General features: G+C 52.8%; 1 protein-coding gene across 1 annotated transcript; it reads right to left on the bottom strand.

The window, feature by feature from the left end:
* Positions 1 to 17,869: 17,869 nt before the first annotated feature.
* LOC309808749 (proteoglycan 3-like) lies at positions 17,870 to 21,370 on the bottom strand (the record flags this gene model as incomplete). The annotated part of the gene is made up of 5 exons (XM_082629342.1): positions 21,255 to 21,370; positions 20,493 to 20,806; positions 19,673 to 19,804; positions 18,736 to 18,841; positions 17,870 to 17,928 (listed from the first exon to the last, which is right to left on the bottom strand). Exons 1-5 carry the CDS (start codon positions 21,313 to 21,315, stop codon positions 17,870 to 17,872), a joined length of 672 nt encoding a protein of 223 aa, XP_082485468.1. The 5' UTR covers positions 21,316 to 21,370.
* Positions 21,371 to 22,273: the final 903 nt, after the last annotated feature.

The raw sequence follows: 22,273 nt of genomic DNA, 5'->3' as shown, positions 1-22,273 counted from the left end.
CTGCAGGAGCCAGAACTTCAGAGCTGATCAACTGCCTGCTGCCTGGGCTTAGCCAACATCTCCCTGGGGGCAGATAAGAGGTGGTGAAAGGACTAACATCACCCCAGGGTAAGCAGCCCAGGAGACAGAGACCTGGGCCTTTGCTCTGTGAAATCAACCTTGATTTACAGCTCCTTTGACACTTCCCCCTTTAGGTGCCCCAACAATTGACATAGACCAAGGCCTGGGCTGCTAGGGCTGGAAGGGCCTTTAGAGTTGACCCAGTCCAGTCTCCATGCCTAAGATATGGAGGACTCAGATGTCCTGATTCCCAGTTCAGTGCTTTTCCTTCGCCCTTGGTGAGAGAACCCCCCTTGGCCTCCAGGCATCTCCTCTCCCAGGGACTGTGTACACACAGCAAGGTTAGAAGGAATTCGTCTTTGCAGTCAGTGCCCATCCCCCACCCCACCTTCCACCTTCAATACTTCCCCAGACCGTCTAATTCTCTCCATCTGTGCTGCCACCTCCTTAGCCCAAGCTGCCAACCTTTGATAACGTACATCCGAGCCCATCACCCCCATGCTTGCTATGCAGTGTCTTCCTTCTGTGCTAGCAGTCCATCCAAACTCATTACCATTGCCTTCAAGGGCCTCCATGGTCTGGCTCTTGTCTACTTGTCCAACCTCGCTGGTGTGTGTGACCCTTGTCATACTGGTTTCTGCTCCATTGGCCAAGTTAAAGTTTGATACTGGCTCCTTCTCATCTAGCGGGTCTCGGCTCCAAGGTCGCCTCCTCAGAGAAGTCTTCTCTGATGACTCTTTCTAAAGAAGCCCACTCCGGGGATTTCCCTGGGGGCTCCGTGGTTAAGAATTCACCTGCCTATGAAGGGGATACGGGTTCGCGCCCTGGTCAGGGAAGAGCCTACGTGCCGCAGAGCAACTAAGCCCCTGTGCTGCAACTACGGAGCCTGCGCTCTAGAGCCCACAAGCCACAACTACTGAAGCCCGTGCGCCTAGAGCCCGTGCTCCACAACTAGAGAAGCCACCACGATGAGAAGCCCATGCACCTCAACGAAGAGTAGCCCCTGCTTGCTGCAACTAGAGAAAGCCCGCGCGCAGCAATGAAGACCCAACGCAGCCAAAAGTAAAATTAAGTAATTAATTAATTAATTAATTTAATTTTTTTAAAAAGCCCACCCAACCCATTCGCATATCTAGTTACACTGGTGCACATCATTCATTTACTTCCATCAGAACAGTTGCCAAAGTGATACAATCTTGCTCTTTCACTGGTTTCTTGTTTACTGTCTGTCTTTCCCAGTAGGAAGTAAGTTCTAAGAAAACAGGGACCTCATCTTTCTTGCTCACTGTCTAGAACTCTACCCAGATCATAGAAGGAGTTTTTCAATTAGTTGATTAATCAACTTGAAATTTACTTCCTGGAGAAAGTCCAGCTGAGTTAAAGTCAAAGTCCATTCATTTCAATTCTACAGGTGTCTTTCTGAGCCCCACCTGCCATGGACACAATCGTGGGCCAGGCTCTGTGCGCTGGGTCATACATTCATTCATTCAGTAAATACTCAGAGGTGGTCTCTAATCTCAGGGAGGCTTCATGTAACTGATAAAGCAAGACAAACAAAATGAACCTCTTAGTAAAACAAGGCACTGTATTGAGTGGACACTTAGAAGGATAAAACTTTCACTTGCTAGAAGATACCAATTTTCCGGGCTACCAGAGTCACATTAAGGGCAAGGGCAGGCAGAGAGGGCTTCCTTGTAAAGGCGTTCCTTGGCCTGGGCTCTGAAGGATTGACAGACAGGAGAGGAGAGGCAGAAGAGAAGTAGGAGGCATTCTAGGAGCCAAACCATGGCCCTGAACTGCTGGAATTTGAGCCAGGATATGGAGGATTGGTGTTTCCTGGAGGTTGTCAAAGAACGAGGTGGGTTCGTTTCTCGGCACCAAAGCCAAGCTCCTCCAATGAGCAGTGTAGACTTGCTGGCCAGTTCGTCAACCCCCTCGACTCCTTACACCATAGTAATCTGGTTTCTGCCCACCCCGCATTGCTCCACGGAAACTACTCTTGCCAAGGTCCCCACTGACCACCTAATTGCCAAACCCAACAGACATTCTTCAGTTCTTGTCTTCTTTGACCTCTGCAGTGCCTGATACCTCTTTACTTCCTCCTTCTTAAAAACAGCCTCTTTTCTTAACAACTTCTCTAGCCATGCCTTCCCAATTTCTGATGGTGGGCTCCTCTTCCTCTTCTGGAATTTTAACTGTTGGCCATCACCTGGTTTCTTTTTTTTTTTTTTTTTTTTTAGCGGTACGCAGGCCTCTCACTGTTGTGGCTTCTCCCGTTGCAGAGCACAGGCTCCGGACGCGCAGGCCCAGCGGCCATGGCTCACGGGCCTAGCCACTCCGCGGCATGTGGGATCTTCCCGGACCGGGGCACGAACCCGTGTCCCCTACATCGGCAGGCGGACTCCCAACCACTGCGCCACCAGGGAAGCCCAATCCCCTGGTTTCTTGGTACCCTTTTTTCCTAACTCTACACATGCTCCATGGGTTATCTCATCCACCCCCGCATCTCAAGCTATGCAATATATACAGATCACTCCCAAACCTTCATCTCCAGCTCCAGACCTGCTCCTCACCAGGTTTGGTCCACAACTGAAGACTCACATATACAGCCACCAAATAAGCCTCCCAACTTGGATGTCCCATGCGCATTATGAATTCAACATGTCAGACTGACTCGTCACATACACACGTGCACACACACACACACACACCCCTACACAAAACTGCTCCTCTTCTTGTGGTCCCTTTCTCAGGGGGAATCATCACCTTGCACCCAAACCCCCAAGCCGGGACTCTGGGGCCACCTTCCACAATCTTCTCATCACCACACATTCACGGTCATAGTGGTCCTTCTTCCGCATCTCGTCTACCCACCCAACCCCACTTCCCCTGCTGCTCTCCTAACCAACTGCTGACTGTCTTTCACCTGGATCACTTCAGTGGCTCTCAAATCACTTTCCCTTCCTCCTCTTACCATAACCTCCCCCATCTCTCTTTTTTTTTAATTTATCTATTTATTTATTTGTTTTTTTAATTTTGGGCTGCATTGGGTCTTCGTTGCTGTGCGCGGGCTTTCTCTAGTTGCAGCGAGCGGTGGGGCTACTCTTCACTGCAGTGCACAGCCTTCTCATTGCAGTGGCTTCTCTTGTTGCAGAGCATGGGTTGTAGGCACGCAGGCTTCAGTACTTGTGGCACATGGGCTCTAGAGCACAGCCTCCGTAGTTGTGGCGCACGGGCTTAGTTGCTCCGCGGCATGAGGGATCTTCCCGGACCAGGGCTCGAACCCATGTCCTCTGCATTGGCAGGCAGGTTCTTAACCACTGCGCCACCAGGGAAGTCCACCCCTCACCCCCACGTCTCTGATACATTGTCTGTCTGCTGCCAAAATGAGCTCCTAAAACCCGGAGCTCATCACACAAACACTTTTCAATTACTTCTTCTTGCTCTTGGGCAAATACTTTCTTCCTGATCTGGCCCCTCCTTACCTCAACTTCAGCACTATTGACATTTGGAACTGGATGCTTCTTTGTTGCAGGGGGATGTCCTGTGCAGTGTTGGGTGTTTAGCACAATGTCCTCACCCTCTAGATGCCAGTAGTACCTTTCCCCCAAGTTGTGACGATCAAAAATATCTCCAGATGTTGCCACATGTCCCCTTGGGGGCAGACTTGCCCCCTAGTTGAGAGCCACTGGTCTACAACCTCAACTCTCCAAACACACACACACACACACACACACACACACACACACACACACACACACACACACCCCACTCTGCTCCAATCATACTGAACGCCCTGCTATTTCCCTAATATTCTGTGAGCTCTCAGATACCATTTCCTCTGCCCAGAATGCCCTTTCCTCTCTAACCACTGTGCAAACCCTCCTCTTCTACTAAGTCTCAGCCAAAGATCAACTCTTCCAGGAAGCCTGCCCTGATTCTCCCAGAGAGAAGTAGAAAGGAACCTCATGGGGTTTAACTCGAGCCCCGCCCCTATCCCATCTCATGGCAACTGTCTTCTTGCTGTCTCCCCAGAAGACTGGCAGCGTTGCCTTTCTCACCTGTGTACCTCTGGTACCTGCAGTGTCCTGGAAACATACCAAAGGCTCAATTCGTGTTTGCTGAATAAGCGCATGAATGATGAAAAGAAAGTTTTGTTTAAGATGAGTTGAGCAGATGCTCCCTGACGTGAGATCTTAAGCAGGAATTTTAAGGACAATAACAACAGCAGCATTTAGCATTTGAGAAACACTTTCTTTCTTTTCTTTTTTAAGTATTTTTGGCCACACTGTGTGGCCTATGGGGTCTTAGTCCCCTGACAAGGGATGGAAACCGCCCCCCTGCAATGGAAGCACAGTCTTAACCAATGGACCACCAGGGAAGTCCCAGGAAGCACTTTCTGCGTGTTAAGTGTTTTGCGTGTTCCATAGCATTTAATCTTCTAAACAACTGTATCAGACAAGTACCACTGTCATCTGTAAATTATAGACAAAAAGACTGAGGCTCAGGATGGTGAAGTTGCCTACCAGGTAAGCATCAAAGCCAGGATTTGAACGGAGAGCCTGAGCTCTTATCCTCCACACCTCACTTCCCCGTAGTGGTGACTAATTAGCTCAAAGCAACGTGAGTGGCACTCAAGCCACCCTGTAAGTTAGTGGGGCAGGTGATAATACAGGAAATATGAAGAATGTGCTCCTTGGGATTCAAAGGATCCTGGGGCCATTCCTGGCTCTGTCACTCGTGAGCTGGCCCACCACGTGAGCTTGGTAGGTGCCTCATCTCCCGTTCTCTGTCTGCCCATCTGCAAGTTAAGGATGAGAACCTCACAGGGTTTGGGGAGGACTCACTGAGTAGGTGGTTGTACAAGAATCTAATCTGACACATGGTAGGTCCTGAACAAACAATCCTAAATACTCTCCCCATTTTAGAAATAGAGAAAGCAAGGCTCAGAAAGGTTAAGTGATGGTCCAAATTTCATGGACTGGCAAACGACGGAACTTGAAAAAAAGAATTCTAGGGGCTTCCCTGTTGGCGCAGTGGTTGAGAATCTGCCTGCCAATGCAGGGGACACGGGTTCGATCCCTGGTCTGGGAAGTTCCCACATGCCGTGAAGCAACTGGGCCCGTGAGCCACAACTACTGAGCCTGCGCGTCTGGTGCCTGTGCTCCGCAATGAGAGGCCTTGACAGTGAGAGGCCCGCTCACCGCGATGAAGAGTGGCCCCCGCTCGCCGCAACTAGAGAAAGCCCTCGCACAGAAACGAAGACCCAACACAGCCAAAAATAAATAAATAAATTAATTAATTTTAAAAAAAAAAGAATTCTAATGAGCAGATATTTTCTGAGCATCTTCGACGTACTCAACACTGCATGGGACCAGTCACAGACACCACCAAGAGGAGCCAGGTCCTGAGCACCTGGGGATATAGCTCTGCTCTCCCAGCTGGAAGCTCAGAGCCATGATGGAGGTTCAGTTGGTGGGAAGAGCCCTGAACTGGGGTCTCACAGAAACAGCAGGGGAGCTAGTGCCTGTGCAGTGAGGGCCTATGGATACAAGCTGACTCGCTGATTTGGTAATGAGTGGGAAAGGCAGTTGGTCATGGTGATTGGCGTAATGGGCTTTCACGTTTGCTGGTCTAGCGCCAGGCTGGACACACACACCAACCCTGAAGCAGCTTCTGTCAGGCCCCAGAAAGACTCCTAGAGATGACTGAGGGATCCTGCGGTGAGAGAGGGTTTGTGTACCTCAGGGTCTTCCCCCCAGATAGACCTCCTCTCTCTTGACCGGCTGTGGAGGGACAGCATTCTGATGCTAAGGATGGATGCATCTTTCCATCCCCTTGTTGACAAAGAAATTAATCAATGGTCAATCTAAGAAGAAAATAGAAATTTTAATTTTTTTATATTTATTTATTTGACTGCATTGGGTCTTAGTTATGGCATGCGGGATCTTTTTAGTTGCAGCGTGCGGGATATTTGTTTTAGTTGCAGCATGCGAACTCTTAGTTGTGGCATGTGGGATCTAGTTCCCTGACCAGGGATCGAACCGGGGCCCCCTGCATTGGGAGCATGGAGTCTTAGCCACCAGGACACCAGGGAAGTTCCAGAAATGGAAAATTTTATTCGAGCCAACCTGAGGGTTATAACCCAGGAGACAGTCTTTCAGAAAGTTCTGAGGTCTGTTCCACCTGTTAGGGATCAAAGCAATGACATCAGTTTTTGAGACAAAGGGTTATATGTCAAATGACGTATTATTGACAGTTTACACCATCCAGATCTACACGTACAGTGAGTAGTGGGTCGTGGGTCATTGTGACCCCTTACAAGATCAAGAAGGAAGGTTATCTCCCAAGGAGGTCTGATTAATGCAGATGCACAACACACATCTTCATTAGGAGAGGGAGGAGGCCCAGATGGGCTGAGAACATTTTTATGTTTAAATCTTTCTTGTCATAAAATATAAATTTTATTTCATCACCTCCCCCAACATGATACTCCCAGAAATACCCCAAACTTCTCCAAAGCCTCCTGGCTCAAGTCACCCTGAGGTTTCCACAGGCAAGTCCCTGCGGGTGGGGAACGGAAATCTCAGGGTGGTGGAAGGTTAAAGAGGCTCCTTCCTTCCTTCAAACATGCATTCATTCCTTCCCTCTTTCCTTCCCTTCTTCTCTTCTCTCCCTTTCCTTTCCCCTTCCTCCCTCCCTCCCAGCTTTCCTTCCTTCCTTCTTTCTCTCTGTAATTGTCTCTATCTCTGTCTTTGTCTCTATCTCTGTCTGTCTTTCTTTTCTTTTTTAAAAAAATTTTTTGGCTGTGTTGGGTCTTCGTTGCTGCGCGCGGGCTTTCTCTAGTTGAGGCGAGCAGGGACTACTCTTTGTTGCGATGCGCGGGCTTCTCATTGTGGTGGCTACTCTTTGTTGCAGAGCACGGGCTCTAGGCGCACGGGCTTCAGTAGTTGCAGCACAGGGGCTCAGTAGTTGTGGCCCACGGGCTCTAGAGCGCAGGCTCAGTAGTGGTGACGCACGGGCTTAGTTGCTCCACAGCATGTGGGATTTTCCCGGACCAGGGATCGAACCCGCGTCCCCTGCATCGGCAGGCAGACTCTCAACCACTGCGCCACCAGGGAAGGCCTTTTTAAGGCCTTAGCCAGGTAACAGGTGCTTTACTCGGGCACGCGGCGACAGCCCTGCCCAGGCACAGGCAAGACAGAAGATGGGTCGCCCTCCCCCTGCACTCCTTCCTGACCCAGCTAAACCTCTCCAGGCCTGAGCTTCCTGCTCTGTAAAAACGGGGATGGTAAGGGTCAGTGTCCTGGGAGGAAACAGTCAGTGGTCTCAAAAGGGACGACTGGGCTTCCCTGGTGGTGCAGTGATTGAGAGTCTGCCTGCCGACGCAGGGGACACGGGTTCGTGCCCCGGTCCGGGAAGATCCCACATGCCGCGGAGCGGCTGGGCCCGTGAGCCATGGCTGCCGAGCCTGCGCGTCCGGAGCCTGTGCTCTGCAAAGGGAGAGGCCACAACAGTGAGAGGCCCGCGTACCGCCAAAAAAAAAAAAAGGGACGGCTGTGTGCAAAGGTGCAGGCAGTTTAAAGGAAGCTAGGAGCCTGGGGCAGGACCAGAGCGGCCACCACAGGAAGGCTGCTACCAGCTAAGCTGGCAGGGCAAGGGGAGAGAGCAGTCACAGGACTGGAGAGGGGCGCGCCCGACAGGCTCTGGACCTCAGGAGGGAAGTCAGCTTTGTTAGAGGCCCAGCAGAGGAACTGGGAGAGGAAAAGCCCTCGCCCTTCTTCCCTCCCACCGTCTGGTTTCCTGTGGGTGCCTCCCACTGGCTGAACCCAGCTGGAACCAGAGCGCAGGGAGGAAGCAGTCTTTGCAGACCAGGCTCCCAGGCCCCGCAGAGAAGGGCCGAGCCTGGGTGTGGAGGGGCAGGCAAAATGTCCAACGTGGGAATCAGGGGAGCACCTGCCTCGAAGGGCTGGTCTCAGGGCTCAGCCTTCTCGCTAACAGACCTGCAAAGGGGGCCTGAGCACCCCCATTTTATAGGCGTGGGAAGTCAAACCCTGAGGGCTAAGTCCCCTAAAAGGCCCCACACCGCCAGCAAGTGGTGCAGCCAGGATTTAAACCCATTTCTGCTTGACCCCAAAGTTCCCTGGCAGCCAGAGCAGACAGTGGCCGATACTTACAGTTTAAGGAGGCTCTTCCCCGCCACAAATGACCTTCCTCCTCTGCCCGTGAGCTCTCCGTTATTCATCCCCTTGGGCTCAGCACTTCATTCTCCCTGCTGGACAGTTTCGAAGGCAAACAGCCCTGGGAGGGGTGTCACGTCAATCACGGAACACTTCCAGGGAAGGAGTTTCTCAGATGCCCTCTTTGTGCTGGGAGAGGCCTGGGACTGGCCTGGGAATCTCTGGGGACTGGAAACACTGAAAGGGAGGCACCGAATGAGACCGATGTCCATGCCACACAGTTACGGAGGTTTCTGAGCTCGTTCTCGACCATCCTCCCCCTCAGTCCTCACCACCTTCCTGGGATGCTGGCCTCAGGAGCCTGTGTTACACCTTTGGGACAGTAGCCCAAAGAGATTGCACTTTGCTAATGTTAGAGTTTGGCCCGTGGTGGGCAGAGCCGTGTAAGGGGAAACGCACTGGCTTTAGAAGCCAAAAGCCAAATGCAATTCGAATCCTTACTGACTGTGAGACTACAGGCGGGTCCCTTCACCCCACAGGCATCTTCCAAGTGGGGGTATGAACACCCACCTCACTGTGTTTGGTGAGAATTACATGCGATCATTCTTATCAGTCTCCAGCACGGTTCCTGGCAGCCAGCAGCCCAGGCAGAGAAGGTACAGGGGACAAATCCTTGAACTGGGGCAAATCCAGCCCCAGGTCTCAGCCAGTTGGGTAACCCTGGACCAGTCACTGGACCCCTGGAGCCTCATTTGAAAAACAGAGCAGTCACATCCTTATCCCACATGTGTGTGAGATGAGGTGTCTAAAGGCACTTTTTGAAACTGCTCTAGAAACTGCTCTAGAAATCAACGTGAGCATTTCCTGGGTGCTTACGTTGTTCCAGACACTATTCTAAACCCCTGACACATGTGGTTTCATTCCATTTTCATGGCAACCCTTTGAAGCGGGACTTCTGTATTATTCCCACTCACAAATGAGGAAATCGAGTATCAGAGAGGTTAAGCAACAGGCCCAAGTTGCACAGCTGACATGTGGCAGAACAAGGTTTTGAACCCAATAGGCTGAGAAGCCTGTGGAGAGAGGAGCCCCTGCCGGGCCCTGGGATACCCAAACAAAGAGAACTGAAGAAGCTTGGAGTCCAGCTGGGCTCCAACTTTCATACACGTCAGAATCATTTAGGGAAATTATTTAAAAGACAGAGGGCTTCCCTGGTGGCGCAGTGGTTGAGCGTCCACCTGCCGATGCAGGGGATACGGGTTCGTGCCCCAGTCCAGGAGGATTCCACATGCCATGGAGCGGCTGGGCCTGTGAGCCATGGCCACTGAGCCTGTGCATCTGGAGCCTGTGCTCCGCAACGGGAGAGGCCACAACAGTGACAGGCCTGCGTACCGCAAAAAAAAAAAAAAAAAAAAAACACACAATAAAAGACAGAGTCCTGGGCTCTACCCACAGAGATGCTGATGCCATGGGTTCAGGGTGGGGCCTGGAAATCTGCCTTATTAACAAACCCCCAAGGTGATGCCTGTGCAGGGGTTCAGCTCACCACACAGGGAGGACCACGGCGGGTGTCCCACCAAACCATCAGTAAGGGTTGCTCGGTAGGTGAGGGTCATAGGGCTCTAGAGGCCCCTGGATTTTCAGGCAAGAGAGACAGGAGCCCACAGTGGGACCCACCTTCCCCTCTGGCCTCCAGGTTTGCCAAGTACTACAAGATGGAGAACGGCAGTGAGTACCGCACGCTTCTGAAGGCTTTTGGCATCCGCTTCGACGTGCTGGTGTATGGGAATGTGAGTGCTTGGGCCAGGCAGACACGGGGGATAGGGGAGGAAACCCGGACCCATCCTGCGCCCTAAAGAGGCTCCTCTGGGGGCAGGGTCCTGCCACTGACCAGCTCTGAGACCCTCGCTGGTCACATGTCCACAGCAGGTGAGGCCTGCTGATCCACCAAGAGCCCTCCTGGCTCCAGGGTCTCCCTGGCTGGGAGTCCAAGCTCCACGTCAGGCCTCGCCCCGGCCCTGCTGGAGCTGTGCCCACTCACCCGGGTCTTTGCGCACACAGGCTGGCAAGTTTGACATCATTCCCACCATCATCAGCTCCGTGGCAGCCTTCACGTCTGTGGGAGTGGTGAGTGCAGCCCCTCTGGGTTCAGTCCGGAGGCCACTCAGGGTGCAGCCCGGGCTGGCAGGGTTTGGGCAAGCAGTGACCCTCTCCTTCCCAGACCGTGAGCCCAACCCCTCGCCCTCACCTCCCTGCTGGGCCAGCCCTTGCGTGAACATCTCCAGTCCTGGAGAGCTCACTCCCTCCATGGCAGCCCCCCCGCTGCTACAAAGTCCCCGTTTGCCACCGTGAAGGGGGGCAAGGAGACTCCAGGGTCCCCAGACCCGAGAGCTCGGTCGAGGAACAGAGCCCAGCTGGCAAGGTGGGGACAGAGCCCCGTCCCCAGGGACTTGGACCCCCGCGGTCCCTCTGCGTCTCCCACCAAGTCCTCTCTCTGCGCTCTGGTCTGGGCTCACCCCAGGAGCTGGGGAGGTGGGTTCTGGAGATATTCTGCAAAGCCCCTCGATGTTTTCCTAAGAGGAACCATCAGTCAGGTGTCTCTGGAGGACTCACCCCGACCCCGAGGGCAGTCCTGCCCGCTGCCCGTGCTTCCCGCCGCCCCGCTCCCACCCTGCAGCCCCTCTGAGCCGCCCTGCTCTCCTCCTCCAGGGGACTGTCCTCTGCGACATCATCCTGCTCAACTTCCTCAAGGGGGCCGACCAGTACAAAGCCAAGAAGTTTGAGGAGGTGAGTCGGCGGGGGGGGGGTGCACCCACGAGAGGAAGAGGGGAGCTGGACCCCAGACTCTCAGGGACCCACTTTCTGGGGGCCTCTGAAGGGGAGTTCATTGGGCCTCAGTGCGTACTGGGGATCCCGACAAGAGGGGGTCTGGCCAAGAGTGGGCTCTGTGGTCATCGTCTGCATCCACTCACGGTCCCCTCTTTGCTTCGGGGAGGGACAAATCCTGCTACTGGTTGGCTCAGGTCTGTTTGCCCTTGAGGTGCATGGGAAGAGTCTTGGGGTCACAGACTCGCTCTAGCTCCCCTATGACCGGGCTGTGAGCCCCAAAGGCTGAGTCTGTCCCACGGGGGCCCAGAGGAGGACCCTGCCCACAGTCAGAGCACGATCATGCCAGCCCTTCTGCCTGCAGGTGAACGAGACCACGCTGCAGGTCACGGCCTCGGCCAACCCGGTGTACCCCAGCGACCAGACCACAGAGGAGAAGCAGTCCACGGACTCAGGCGCCTACTCCATTGGCCACTAGGGCCTCTTCTGTGGGCCCCACTCTCACCCTTGGGCTCCAGGCCTCCCAACAGAGGGTCCCACCTGGGCAAGGGGGGATGGGAGAGAGGAGAGGCTCTCATTTTTGCTGCTCACCCCTTGAGGCCACAGCCGGGACCAGGTGTCTGGCCCTCCCACTGCTCTACAGACAGGTCCTGTTCCCACTAAGACCTCAGTCTCACCTTCCCCCCTCGCCTCACCCCTCTGTGCTTCCCAGGACCCCCAGGGCAGTGGTACCTGAGTCATCCCCTTCCGAAAAGTAGAGCTAATAATAGGAATAGCTAGTGGCCACAAGGGCCTCCCAAATGCCAGGCACTTTCACACACATTATCTCATTTAATCCTTAGAATAATCCTACGAGGTAGATATTAGCTTCCCTATTTTGAAGATACACTGAGGCTCAGAGAGACTGAGTCGTTTGCCCCAGGCCACACAGCCAGGAAGCGAGAGAGCTGGGATTTGGACCCACGTCTGACTAACTCCACCGCCCACACCCCACAAGGAGAGAATGAACCCCCGGGGGCCGTCTGCCCTGCTGCTTCAGCCTCCTCCACCTTGACCATGATTAGTTTCAGCTTAGTCAAGAGTAAGCCCCATGCTGTCCCCAGGAACGCAGGCAGGCCCCGTTTTAGGGGAGATCAGTAGGACTGGGGTGCGGGGTCTCTCTCTGACATGGGTGGGTCCCAAATTCAGAAGGAAATAGGAGGCGTAACTGTCAGTGAATTTTTCCTTCCCTCACCCCAAGCGAGAGAAGAGACCATTCTCATTTTCTCGGGGACCTCCACGTGCTCATACACATTCCAGGCCCCTCACTCCGGGAGCCCAATTAGGCTCCCCCAGGGCGGGACAGGATTCCCCAACCTGGTGCCCTGTTCCAGGAGGTCAGCAAGTCTCCTCCAGCACATTGACGGAAAGGCCCGGTGAGACCCAGCGCCCGGCGAGCAGCCGGTCTGCAGGCCAGTCCCCGCGGGGCCCTGATGAGGTGGTCGGTCCTCTAATGTCAGAAACTAAAGGGGCTTTAGGAACCATCTTGTCTGATTCTCTTGTTTACAGATGAGCAGACTTAGGCCAGAGAGGGAAAATGACTCGTCCAGCGTCCCACAGTTAGTGGCACAAAGAGAAGCAGGTGTCCCGCCACTCAGGGAAGGAGGAAGGAACAGGCAGCTGGGAAGGCTGCTGAGAGCACGCCAAGCCCGCCCCGTCTTCCTTTGCCCCGACGCCCCCTCCCCTTCTGGGCTCTTCCACAGTGGAGGCCCAGAAATCTCACCAGGAGCAGATCCAGGTTTTATGAAGCCTGAAGCATATGCAATGTGGGTCATCTTTTAGGATTAGAAGGGGCTCAGGCAGGTGAGCGGCCCTGGAGTGTAAGTTTCACTAGCTTCGTGGTAAATCCCTTGGAAAGGTTGGCTCGCAGGCCTGATCATGAGGTCTTAGCAGAGACGAGCTTAACTGTACGTGGAGGGCTGGCCCCTCTACAGAAGGTGCAGGCAGCTTGGGGGGCAGTTCGGGAAGGCCCAACCCCTCTGATCCCCCACCCCAGGGAGAGAAGGGGTGAGATTACACCACATGAGGCCCATCACCACCTTCCCCACTCTGCCTTCACCCCCAGCCCCATCCTCAAGAGGATGGGGTAACACCTCCCCCTGGGTGGCCTAGGCAATCAGGCAGCATCTGGAGATCTGACCAGCAGAGACATCAGTGAAGACAGCGCTGAGCTCTCCCACCAGGAGCCCCGGTGAATCCAGCTCTCAGGAGGATGGGCTGAGGCTGGGGTCACAGGGATACTGTCTGAGGAGGAGACAGAGGCAGCTCCGTCCTGGGGGGACCCTTTCCTCCAGACTGGGGTGGCCCTCCTACGGGCGCATCAGCCCGTCCTGAGACTGCCAGCCCATCCCGAGCCTGAGCTTCTGTATGTGTGAGCCTGATGTTGTCTTCCCCGCGGCTGAACTAGGTTATGGCTCCCTGTGCAAGACGTAGGGCTGATCCCAGTAACTGACTCACCTCCGCTGCATCATGTGTACTCAGCGCAGTCACCAACATAATCACGTGACCCCTCACACCAACCCTGGTAAGCTTGCTACGGTTTGTCGTTAATCCTAGAAATAGAAAAAGAAATTTGCAATACGTGGACATTTGACCTGAAACCCACGCTCATTCCTAACAGCGCAGCATCAAAGCTAACATTTAGTGATAACTCACCATCGCCAAGCAATCAGTTAAATGTGTGACAGGCATTGTCTCATTCAACCCTCATTTTATAGAAGAAACTGAGGCTGAGTAAGGTTTTAAAACTGAAGTGGTAGAGCTGGGACTTGAACCCAGACCGTTATGACTCCAGAGTCTGGGATCTTGACTTCTGGGCCATATCTGCCTGGGAATTTGTTGGCACCTTCTTTTCTATATGTGTTAGGCTAAAGCAGATTTTTGTGCAGTAACAAGTTAATTGTGAAACCTCAGGATTTAATACAACAACGTAGGTCAGTCAGCCCCTTCCACCTGGCAGCTATGCCATCTGAGATACATGGACCCCCAGATCACTGTGGCAAGGAAAGTGAGAACTGGAGGATCATGGATGATCATAGGGGATCATATAAAGGCCAGGTCTGGCCTTTGTATCACATCCAACCACATTGCACTGGCCAGACTCGGTATCATGCTGCAGAGCCCAGGTTGACTGCAAGGAATACTGGGGAATATAGTCTTCCTAGGTCCCCAGGAAGAGAAAACTGTGAGCACAGCACTCTCTGCTTCATTATCTCCTTGTTAATAGCTTTTCTTCTCCACAACCCCCCACCCATGCACGCTAACAGTTACACACATTTTTCCCTTCTGTGTTCCTCCTCACAAAACCTGGTTCTCGGCAAGTTACCAATCAATCTTCCAGAGGTATTGATAGGCAACACACTCAGGAGTTTCTTGTACTAAGAATATTTGCTTTTTAATCAAGGGCTTCGAGTCTGAAAGGCCTTAAACAGCCAAAGGAATGAATATATAATGGTTGAACCGGAGGCCCACTAACAGACAGTACTGGATATTTGAAGGACATCTTTTCTACCCTGGCCTGCCTCAAGCAAGCTTCAGTCTGGAAGGGTCTGAGCACCACCCTACCCCGCCCCTTTCTCCTCCCTCCCTCTACCTCTGGCCTTGGCTGGCAGTGTATTTGGTTACTGGGATTAGCTAGAGCCCATTCCCCACCAAGGAGATAAGTGGAGGCTGATAAGAGGGGGCTTGCCATTCAGCAAGTCCCAGAAATACCAGTCCCAGAGCTACCTGTGCAGAGCTCATCCTTCCCACCCCCCACTGCTTCTGCTGCTTCTAGAAGTACAGCATCAAGATTAGCTTGTTGCAGTACACAATGCAGGGACTTGGGTAGGAGCCTGACCTCCAGGCAGCTCCCCTTCCATGCCCTTGGGGAGACTGACATGCTGTGATTAAGAGCTTCCTGACCCAATCTCTATCCAAGGCAGATGGACAGACCCCTCTACTGAGGACAGGCCTCTTCACCTAGAGGCAGTCCCCAGGGCCCAGCACTGGTGAGGTTCATAGCAATGTCAAGGCTCCTTCTCCTGTTGCCAGAGGCCTGCTCACGTTCAAGGGACTCAAGCCTGCTGCTTCGTCACCAGCCACTTCCCCTGGGGTTCTCCGATCCTGTCCTGCTCCATCAACTCCAGCATCTTTAGAAACAAAGCACATCTGGCAAAACTGGATTTTCTGTTCCAAAAACTCCACATCTGGTGGGAATGTAAATTGATACAACCACTATGGAAAACAGTATTGAGGTTCCTTAAAAAACTAAAAATAGAACTACCATATGACCCAGCAATCCCACTATTGGGCATATACCCTGAGAAAACCATAATTCAAAAAGAGTCATGTACCACGATGTTCATTGCGGCACTATTTACAATAGCCAGGACATGGAAGCAACCTATGTCCATTGACAGATGAATGGATAAAGAAGATGTGGCACATATATACCATGGGATATTACTCGGCCATAAAAAGAAACGAAATTGAGTTATTTGTAGTGAGGTGGATGGACCTAGAGTCTGTCATACAGAGTGAAGTCAGAGAAAAACATATACCGTATTCTAACGCATATATATGGAATCTAAAAAAAAAAGATGTAGACATAGAGAATGGACTTGAGGACACGGGGTGGGAGGGGGAAGCTGGGGCTAAGTGAGAGTAGTAGCGACATATATACACTACCGAATGTAAAATAATTAGCTAGTGGGAAGCAGCAGCATAGCACAGGGAGATCAGCTCGGTGCTTTACGATGACCTAGAGGGGTGGGATAGGGAGGGTGGGAGGGAGGCTCATGAGGGAGGGGATATGGGGACATATGTATGCATATGACTGATTCACTTTGGTGTACAACAGAAACTAATGCAGTATTGTGAAGCAGTTAAACTCCAATAAAGATCAATTAAAAAAAAAACAACTCCACATTTCATCAGATAGCTGTACAGATACACACACACATACATGCACAAAGGTAGACCTGTACACAGGTATGCTCAGACACACTGACATGTACACATACTCCCAAAGATACTGGCCAAAGACACAGCGGTACACACATATGTATGCATATACAGATTCAGGAGTATAAGGTACAAAGCTACACAGATACACACACTCAAAGATGGACACAGACGTAAAGGCATATCCATAAATAGAGATGTATAAAACGTACGCACAACACATACATGATGACTCACACACAGATTTATGCATATTTACAAATATAGATTCACATATACACAGGTATCCAAAGACTGACTCTTGTACACACCAAGATACATATACACATGTGTATGTGTGCGCCCCCAGAAATACTTGTACCTTCTCCCTGCGCCCCATGTAGAACTACACCCCCAAAGAAGTCTCTCTTTCTATCCCTCTCTCTCTCTCACAACCCGGGGCTCTCTGTCCTCTGAATACCCAGTTTCCAGTCTGAGTTTCTCGCTTCATCAAGCCCAGATCCTTCCTGGAGCCCAGCCTGGAGCAAAGTTAAGAGCAGCAACAGTGTTCTCTCTCAATGTCCCCAGGATGTGAGAAAATGGGAGAAGCAGAGGAGACCTGGGGCTGTAGAACCAGCATTGGAGCCACACAGCTACAGATGCCCTGACTTTGGGCCCAAGGCCCCGGGATGAGGGGCTTCCCTGGTGGCACAGTGGTTAAGAACCCGCCGGCCAATGCAGGGCACACGGGTTCGAGCCCTGGCCTGGGAAGATCCCACATGCCGCAGAGCAACTAAGCCCGTGCGCCACAACTACTGAGCCTGCGTTCTAGAGCTCGTGTGCCACAACTACGGAAGCCCACGCGCCTAGAGCCTGAGAAGCCCACGCACCGCAACGAGGAGTAGCCCCTGCTCGCTGCAACCAGAGAAAGGCCTCGCGCAGCAACGAAGACCCAACTCAGCCAAAAATAATAATAAAAATAATAATAATAATTTTTTTTTAAAGGGCCCTGGGATGAGAGGCAGCTCCTTCCTGAGAATGCGGCCCCTCTAGGGAGGGGAGGTAGGCTGGGGACCGGGGAGGGGACGAAGGATTCGGGGTGCAGTGAGGACAGCCACCCTCCTGGGAATGGGGTGGAGAACCATCTCAGAAGAAGTTGGGGCCTCTGAACTCACACACAGGTGGCTGGGAGAGTGGAAAATAGGGGCCATTATCATAAGTGACAAAGACACAGGTCTAGAGAAGCCGGCTGCCCCGACAGACTACTTTCTCTTCCCCCCTACGTGGTTAGCGCAGGTGGCACCTCAATGGTCCATCCAATTCTTGAATCCGCCACAGAGCCTCCATTTTGGAAAGCCGCCACTCCCACCCCGCCCCGCACATTTTACTGAATCCAAACAGAGCAACAGGGTCAGTTCCCCACCCCCTCACCAAAGGAGTTCTTCCTCCCAGAACCTGGGGGAGGTGGGGCGCGCGGTGTGGAATCCTCGGCGCCGGAACGAGAAGGACCGCCGCCTGGTACGCACTCCGCCCCCAGGTGGCGCTGCAGACACACCCCGGGGCCCCGCCCCCGCCCCGCCCCCCCAATCCGGCGCCCTACTGCAACATCTTTTCCTTTCCTCAAAGTCCCACTCCACTCCCCACGAAACCGAAGTGAATGCTTCCAGGATTTTCCAACCCAGAGTCCAACTCCTCTAAAGTGCTCAATGAAGAAACAAGAGTCAGGAGATGCTGTGGGAAGTCTGGCTTTATGATCCGGAGAGGCTGGGGACAAGTGCCAAGGGTAGGACAGAGGCCACCAGGAGGGCGTGAAGGGAGGATCTCCGTGCCTCAGGCTTGGCTTAGAAGGCGCAGATGAAGGGCAGACGTGTTTTGCATCGAGCTCGTCGCCAGCGACCCCCTAGCGGTAGAGAGCACAGTGATGTCAGCTGCCCACCTGCGTGTGTGGCCTGTGCTCCCTCCTCCCCTCCTCAGGCACCTCATATGTCATCTTTGCCTGCCGTAGTCATGATCCGATGGCCACAGGTTTCCCACACATCCGGACTAGCCATTGATCTCTTCCCTTGCAGAGGCAATGTGCTAAGTGCTTTATATGGACTATCGTTTAATCCTCACAATGACTCTCCAAGAGGTCAGTGCTGTCATCACTCTCGTTTCACAGATGAAGAAACTGAGGCTTAGTGGGAGTGATAACTTGCCTGTGTCTCAGCTGGCAAGTGGCACAGCTGGGATGTGAATCTCGGCCATCTTACTCCAACCCATATGGTCCAGCCATTGTAATAAGTTCCCTCACATCTGGCAGCCATGCTGTTCAAAGCTGGCAAATTATGTCAGTCATCCTTAATGCCCGCATCTTCACCTCATGCCTCATCCACACCTTACATTCACATCTGTTCCTCCCATCTGTCCCATATTCACTCCTTGTCGCCATCATATCAGAGGAAGGAAAGGAGCCCCCAGGCCCCGAGCCCAGCTTTGCCTGGGAGGATGGAGAGTCCTCATCTAGCCCCTGTACTGGGAGCCTCATCACCTGGTTTTGCTCTAAGGAATCCCTACATCTCAGCCCTCCTCACAGACAGGGACATTGGTTCTCCAGTTGGAGGGAGGGTGTGGGTTTGGGGAGGTGTGTTCAGGCAGCTCAAAGGGACATGTGTGGGAGTCCACCTTGCCACCCCTTCCCCTTGTCCTGGTGCCCGGCCCCCCTCACCTCTGGTGCTCAGGGCCACACAGCGGCCTCTCCCATTCCCAGGTTGTCCTGAGGCCCAGTGTACAAAATTCCAGGCACTGCCATCAGTCCAGTGATATTTCTGGCACTGGAATTAGAGAAGAGAGAGGCTGGGTCAGAGAGCAGAGGTCCAGAGAGACAGACAGATTCTGGGTCTCCAGAAAGCCCACTGGGTATCCCTTCCTGAACACTGTATATATAATCTCCTCTCACTGACTACCTGCCTAGGATACCGTTGAGACCCATCCCTGAGCGTTCGCAGGCAATGACAATGGAAGAGCAAACATCACTTCCGGCTATCACACAGAGTAGGCTTCTCCAACTTCACTGTGCACACAGATCTCCTAGGGATCTAGTGAAAAATGCGGATTCTGATTCAGGAGGTCTGGGGCGGGGCCCAAGATCGTGCATGTCTAATGAGCTACCCGGTGATGTTGATACTGCTGGTCCGTGAACCACACTTGAGTAGCAAATATAATGGCACTTATTTGTCCACAATCCCAAGGCCACTCTGAGAGAAGGACCCTACTTTAGAGATGAGGAAACTGAAATTTGGAGGCAGTCATTCAGCTAGTAAGGGACCAAACTAGATATAGAATCTATCTCCTGACGCCGGGAGTGTGCTGGTAAACGTGTAACAACCAGCTTTGGGGGAAGGTGAGAGGCTAGAGGGAAGAAAGAAACCTGATTTGTAATAATTGTCAATTTCCTTGGTGTAAATACATCCACCATGGCAGATTTCAAGCTACAAGCATGAAGCCACTGAACATGGAGTTAGGAAGAGAAGCACTCAATCATCAGTTCTCCTAAGCCGGTATGAGCCAGCTTCAGCTGCTGGGATGAGGCTTTATGCCAGCAGGTGGTCCCTTGAGGCAATCAGAAAGACCTTCGTGTACCTGGGAGTTGGCCCCTCGCTTACCCGGCCCTTGATGAAGCCTCCGATCCAGACCTGTGCTTGGTTGATCCTACTGACCCAGACCTGGATGCGATAGTTGAAACTGGAGTTGTGGATGGAGACGAGGTTGCCTCGGTAGCACTTCCTGCATATACTCTGCAGAGAGAAGAGGTGGGGTAGAAAATTCACTGTTTTCTCTCAAGTCCCTGAGTCTCCAGGAGAGACCCCCTCATCCCTTTCCAAGTCAGAAATCAGGGATCTATCGCCCCCCTGAATCCCGTCTCTTGTTCCTTTATTTGGTGTCAGGAACTTCTTGCAGAAAAGAATAATAATATTCAGAATAACTACAGCCACCATTTACTGAGAGTTTACAATGACCCAGGGACTATTCTAAATACTTTCCATGTATTATTTAAATCCTCTCCACAACTCCAAGAGGTGGTACGGTACACCTCCATTTTACAAATTGAAGATACAGGAGCCCTGAAAGGTGAATTGACTTGCCCAAATAAAATGGCTGGTGACAAGCAAAGCCAGGACTTAGCACAGGCATATCTTATACCAAAGCTTTTTATCTAAGCCAGTGGTTCTCAAAGTGCGGTCTCCTGACCAAAAATATCACCACCTGTGAATTTGTTATAAATGCAAACTCTTAAGCCCCAGACTTGCTAAATCAGAAATTGAGGAGACGGGACCCAGAAATCTGTGTTTTAATGAGATTTCTAGGAGACTCTGATGCATACTCGGCTTGGAGAACCATTGGTCCAAATGACAGGGGACAGAAGTTTGCCTCCACTCTTGTCTCCTCCACCTGGTCCCCCATAGTAACCTCCCTGCCATTTACCTGAGCTTCCCGAAACTTCCTCGGGGTCCGCACCAACAGGAGGCGGCAGGTCTTGCACCCAGGACCGCCTGGAAGCTGAATTGTGTCCTCTTCCTTAGGGCACTGCAAATCCTTGTCTAGGGCAGCTGGGTCTGACTCCATGGCCCCCTCATCCTCAAACGCATCTTGATAGCTGGAAGCCACAGCGTCCTCTTCCTCCGACTCAAGCCCTCCATAATTCAGGGCCAGCTCTCCCTCCTGTTCCCCCGAACCTTCCAGATCCTGGCTCAGGTCAGCCTGTGTCTCTCTGCTGCCCAGATGGGAGGCATCATTCTCTGGAAAGAAGAGAAGAGGTAACCTGCCCTCAGGCCGGGCTCTCTGTTCTTCCAGGACCACGGACAGCTCTGATGGCCCCACTCAGCCTTCCGAGGGACGCCATCTGGAACCAAGACTGGAAGGATCCCTTGGGGGTTGGGCAAGCCAGAATTCTTGCATCACACACCCAAAGGCATGAGAACCTGGCTGACACCACAGGTGGGGTATTTTGGGAGTGGGAGGCAGCACCTGTGAGAAGCCCTCATCTTCACAGGTGGGTGTTTTTCCTTGCAAAAGAGCCCTGACGGAAAGTTCAGGTCACAGTTCTGAGTCCAGGAGAAATCTAACTAGAGGTGGGCTGGGTCAACTGAAGAGGGGAGGCTGTGGCCCTGGCTCACAAGAGCAAAAACAGATGCAGGAAAGAGGAGAAAAGAGAAAAATGGATGAGGGCGGAAGGGGAGGACTTACCCAGATACAGAGCAGAAACTGTCCCCAGCAGGACAAGAGGCAGAAGCAGGAGGCATTTCATATCCCCTCAGTCTTGTGACAGGGACACAGCTTCACCTTTCCTCCTTGGGGACTTCTCACGTGTCTGCACGGCCCCTGGCACACAGTGGAGATGCAGTGTTTGCTTCACTGGTGGATTAAAGGGCAAACTAGAGAGCTTCCTTCTCCCCCCGTGAACAGACCCTGAGCTGGAGAGTCAAGAAAAGAACAGGGGGTTGTCAGCTCAAGTACAAAAGACCCTTTTTCCTGAGAGCTCCATCACTGCTCCCTGGGGCAGCACTTAGCTCAGATGCTAGCCGCCATGGGAACAGGTCTGCTCACATTGAGGGCCAATTTCACTCACACTGGGGGTGAAAGGGGAAGGATAGTGGCCATAATGGTCCTAAGGACAGGCCTCCAGGGTGTTTGCCATATAGGGTCCTGCTTCCCCCAGCCCTGGCCCTCTCCTTCCCGGGCAGCCGAGGGAGCACTTACGTCCTCAGAGTCTGGAGCCTCCACTCTCAGTGCCTCTGGCTCCTGGGTGCCAGAGGCAACCCTTATACTGGGCTTTTGGGGAAGTGGGAAGAAGCCAGGACGATTGCCCCAGGCTTGGGCTGGTGGGGGCGGGGGGGGACAGTGGAGCTGATAAGAGGTTTGCTCTGTCCTCCCACCCTTGGGCCCTGCTCTCTGCTGGGACATCAGGGACCTGCCTCCTGCCATATGCAGGTGCCCAAACATCCTTGTATGCTCGAGAAAGCCCCAGATGACTACTGTCCAGGCATGATTCTCAGCACCCCTAAAGGGTCCCAGTCTGAACAATACTCTTTAGCCCCAGGAGCAGTCTTCCTCTGGTCAATATTCCAGCAAATGAAGTGGAGAATCCCAGGGAGAGGGAGACCACAGGAGAGGAGGTGGGAGATGAAGGGGAGACTCAGCCCTTCTGAGCTCTTATCTAGACCAAGTACGTTATGTGCATTGCATCCTTGAAAGCTCACCTTCCT

Source organism: Mesoplodon mirus (assembly GCF_964341445.2).
Source record: "Mesoplodon mirus genome assembly, chromosome: 7".
NCBI classification, from domain to species: Eukaryota; Metazoa; Chordata; class Mammalia; order Artiodactyla; family Ziphiidae; genus Mesoplodon; species Mesoplodon mirus.
This window is presented reverse-complemented; position numbering and strand designations above follow the sequence as displayed.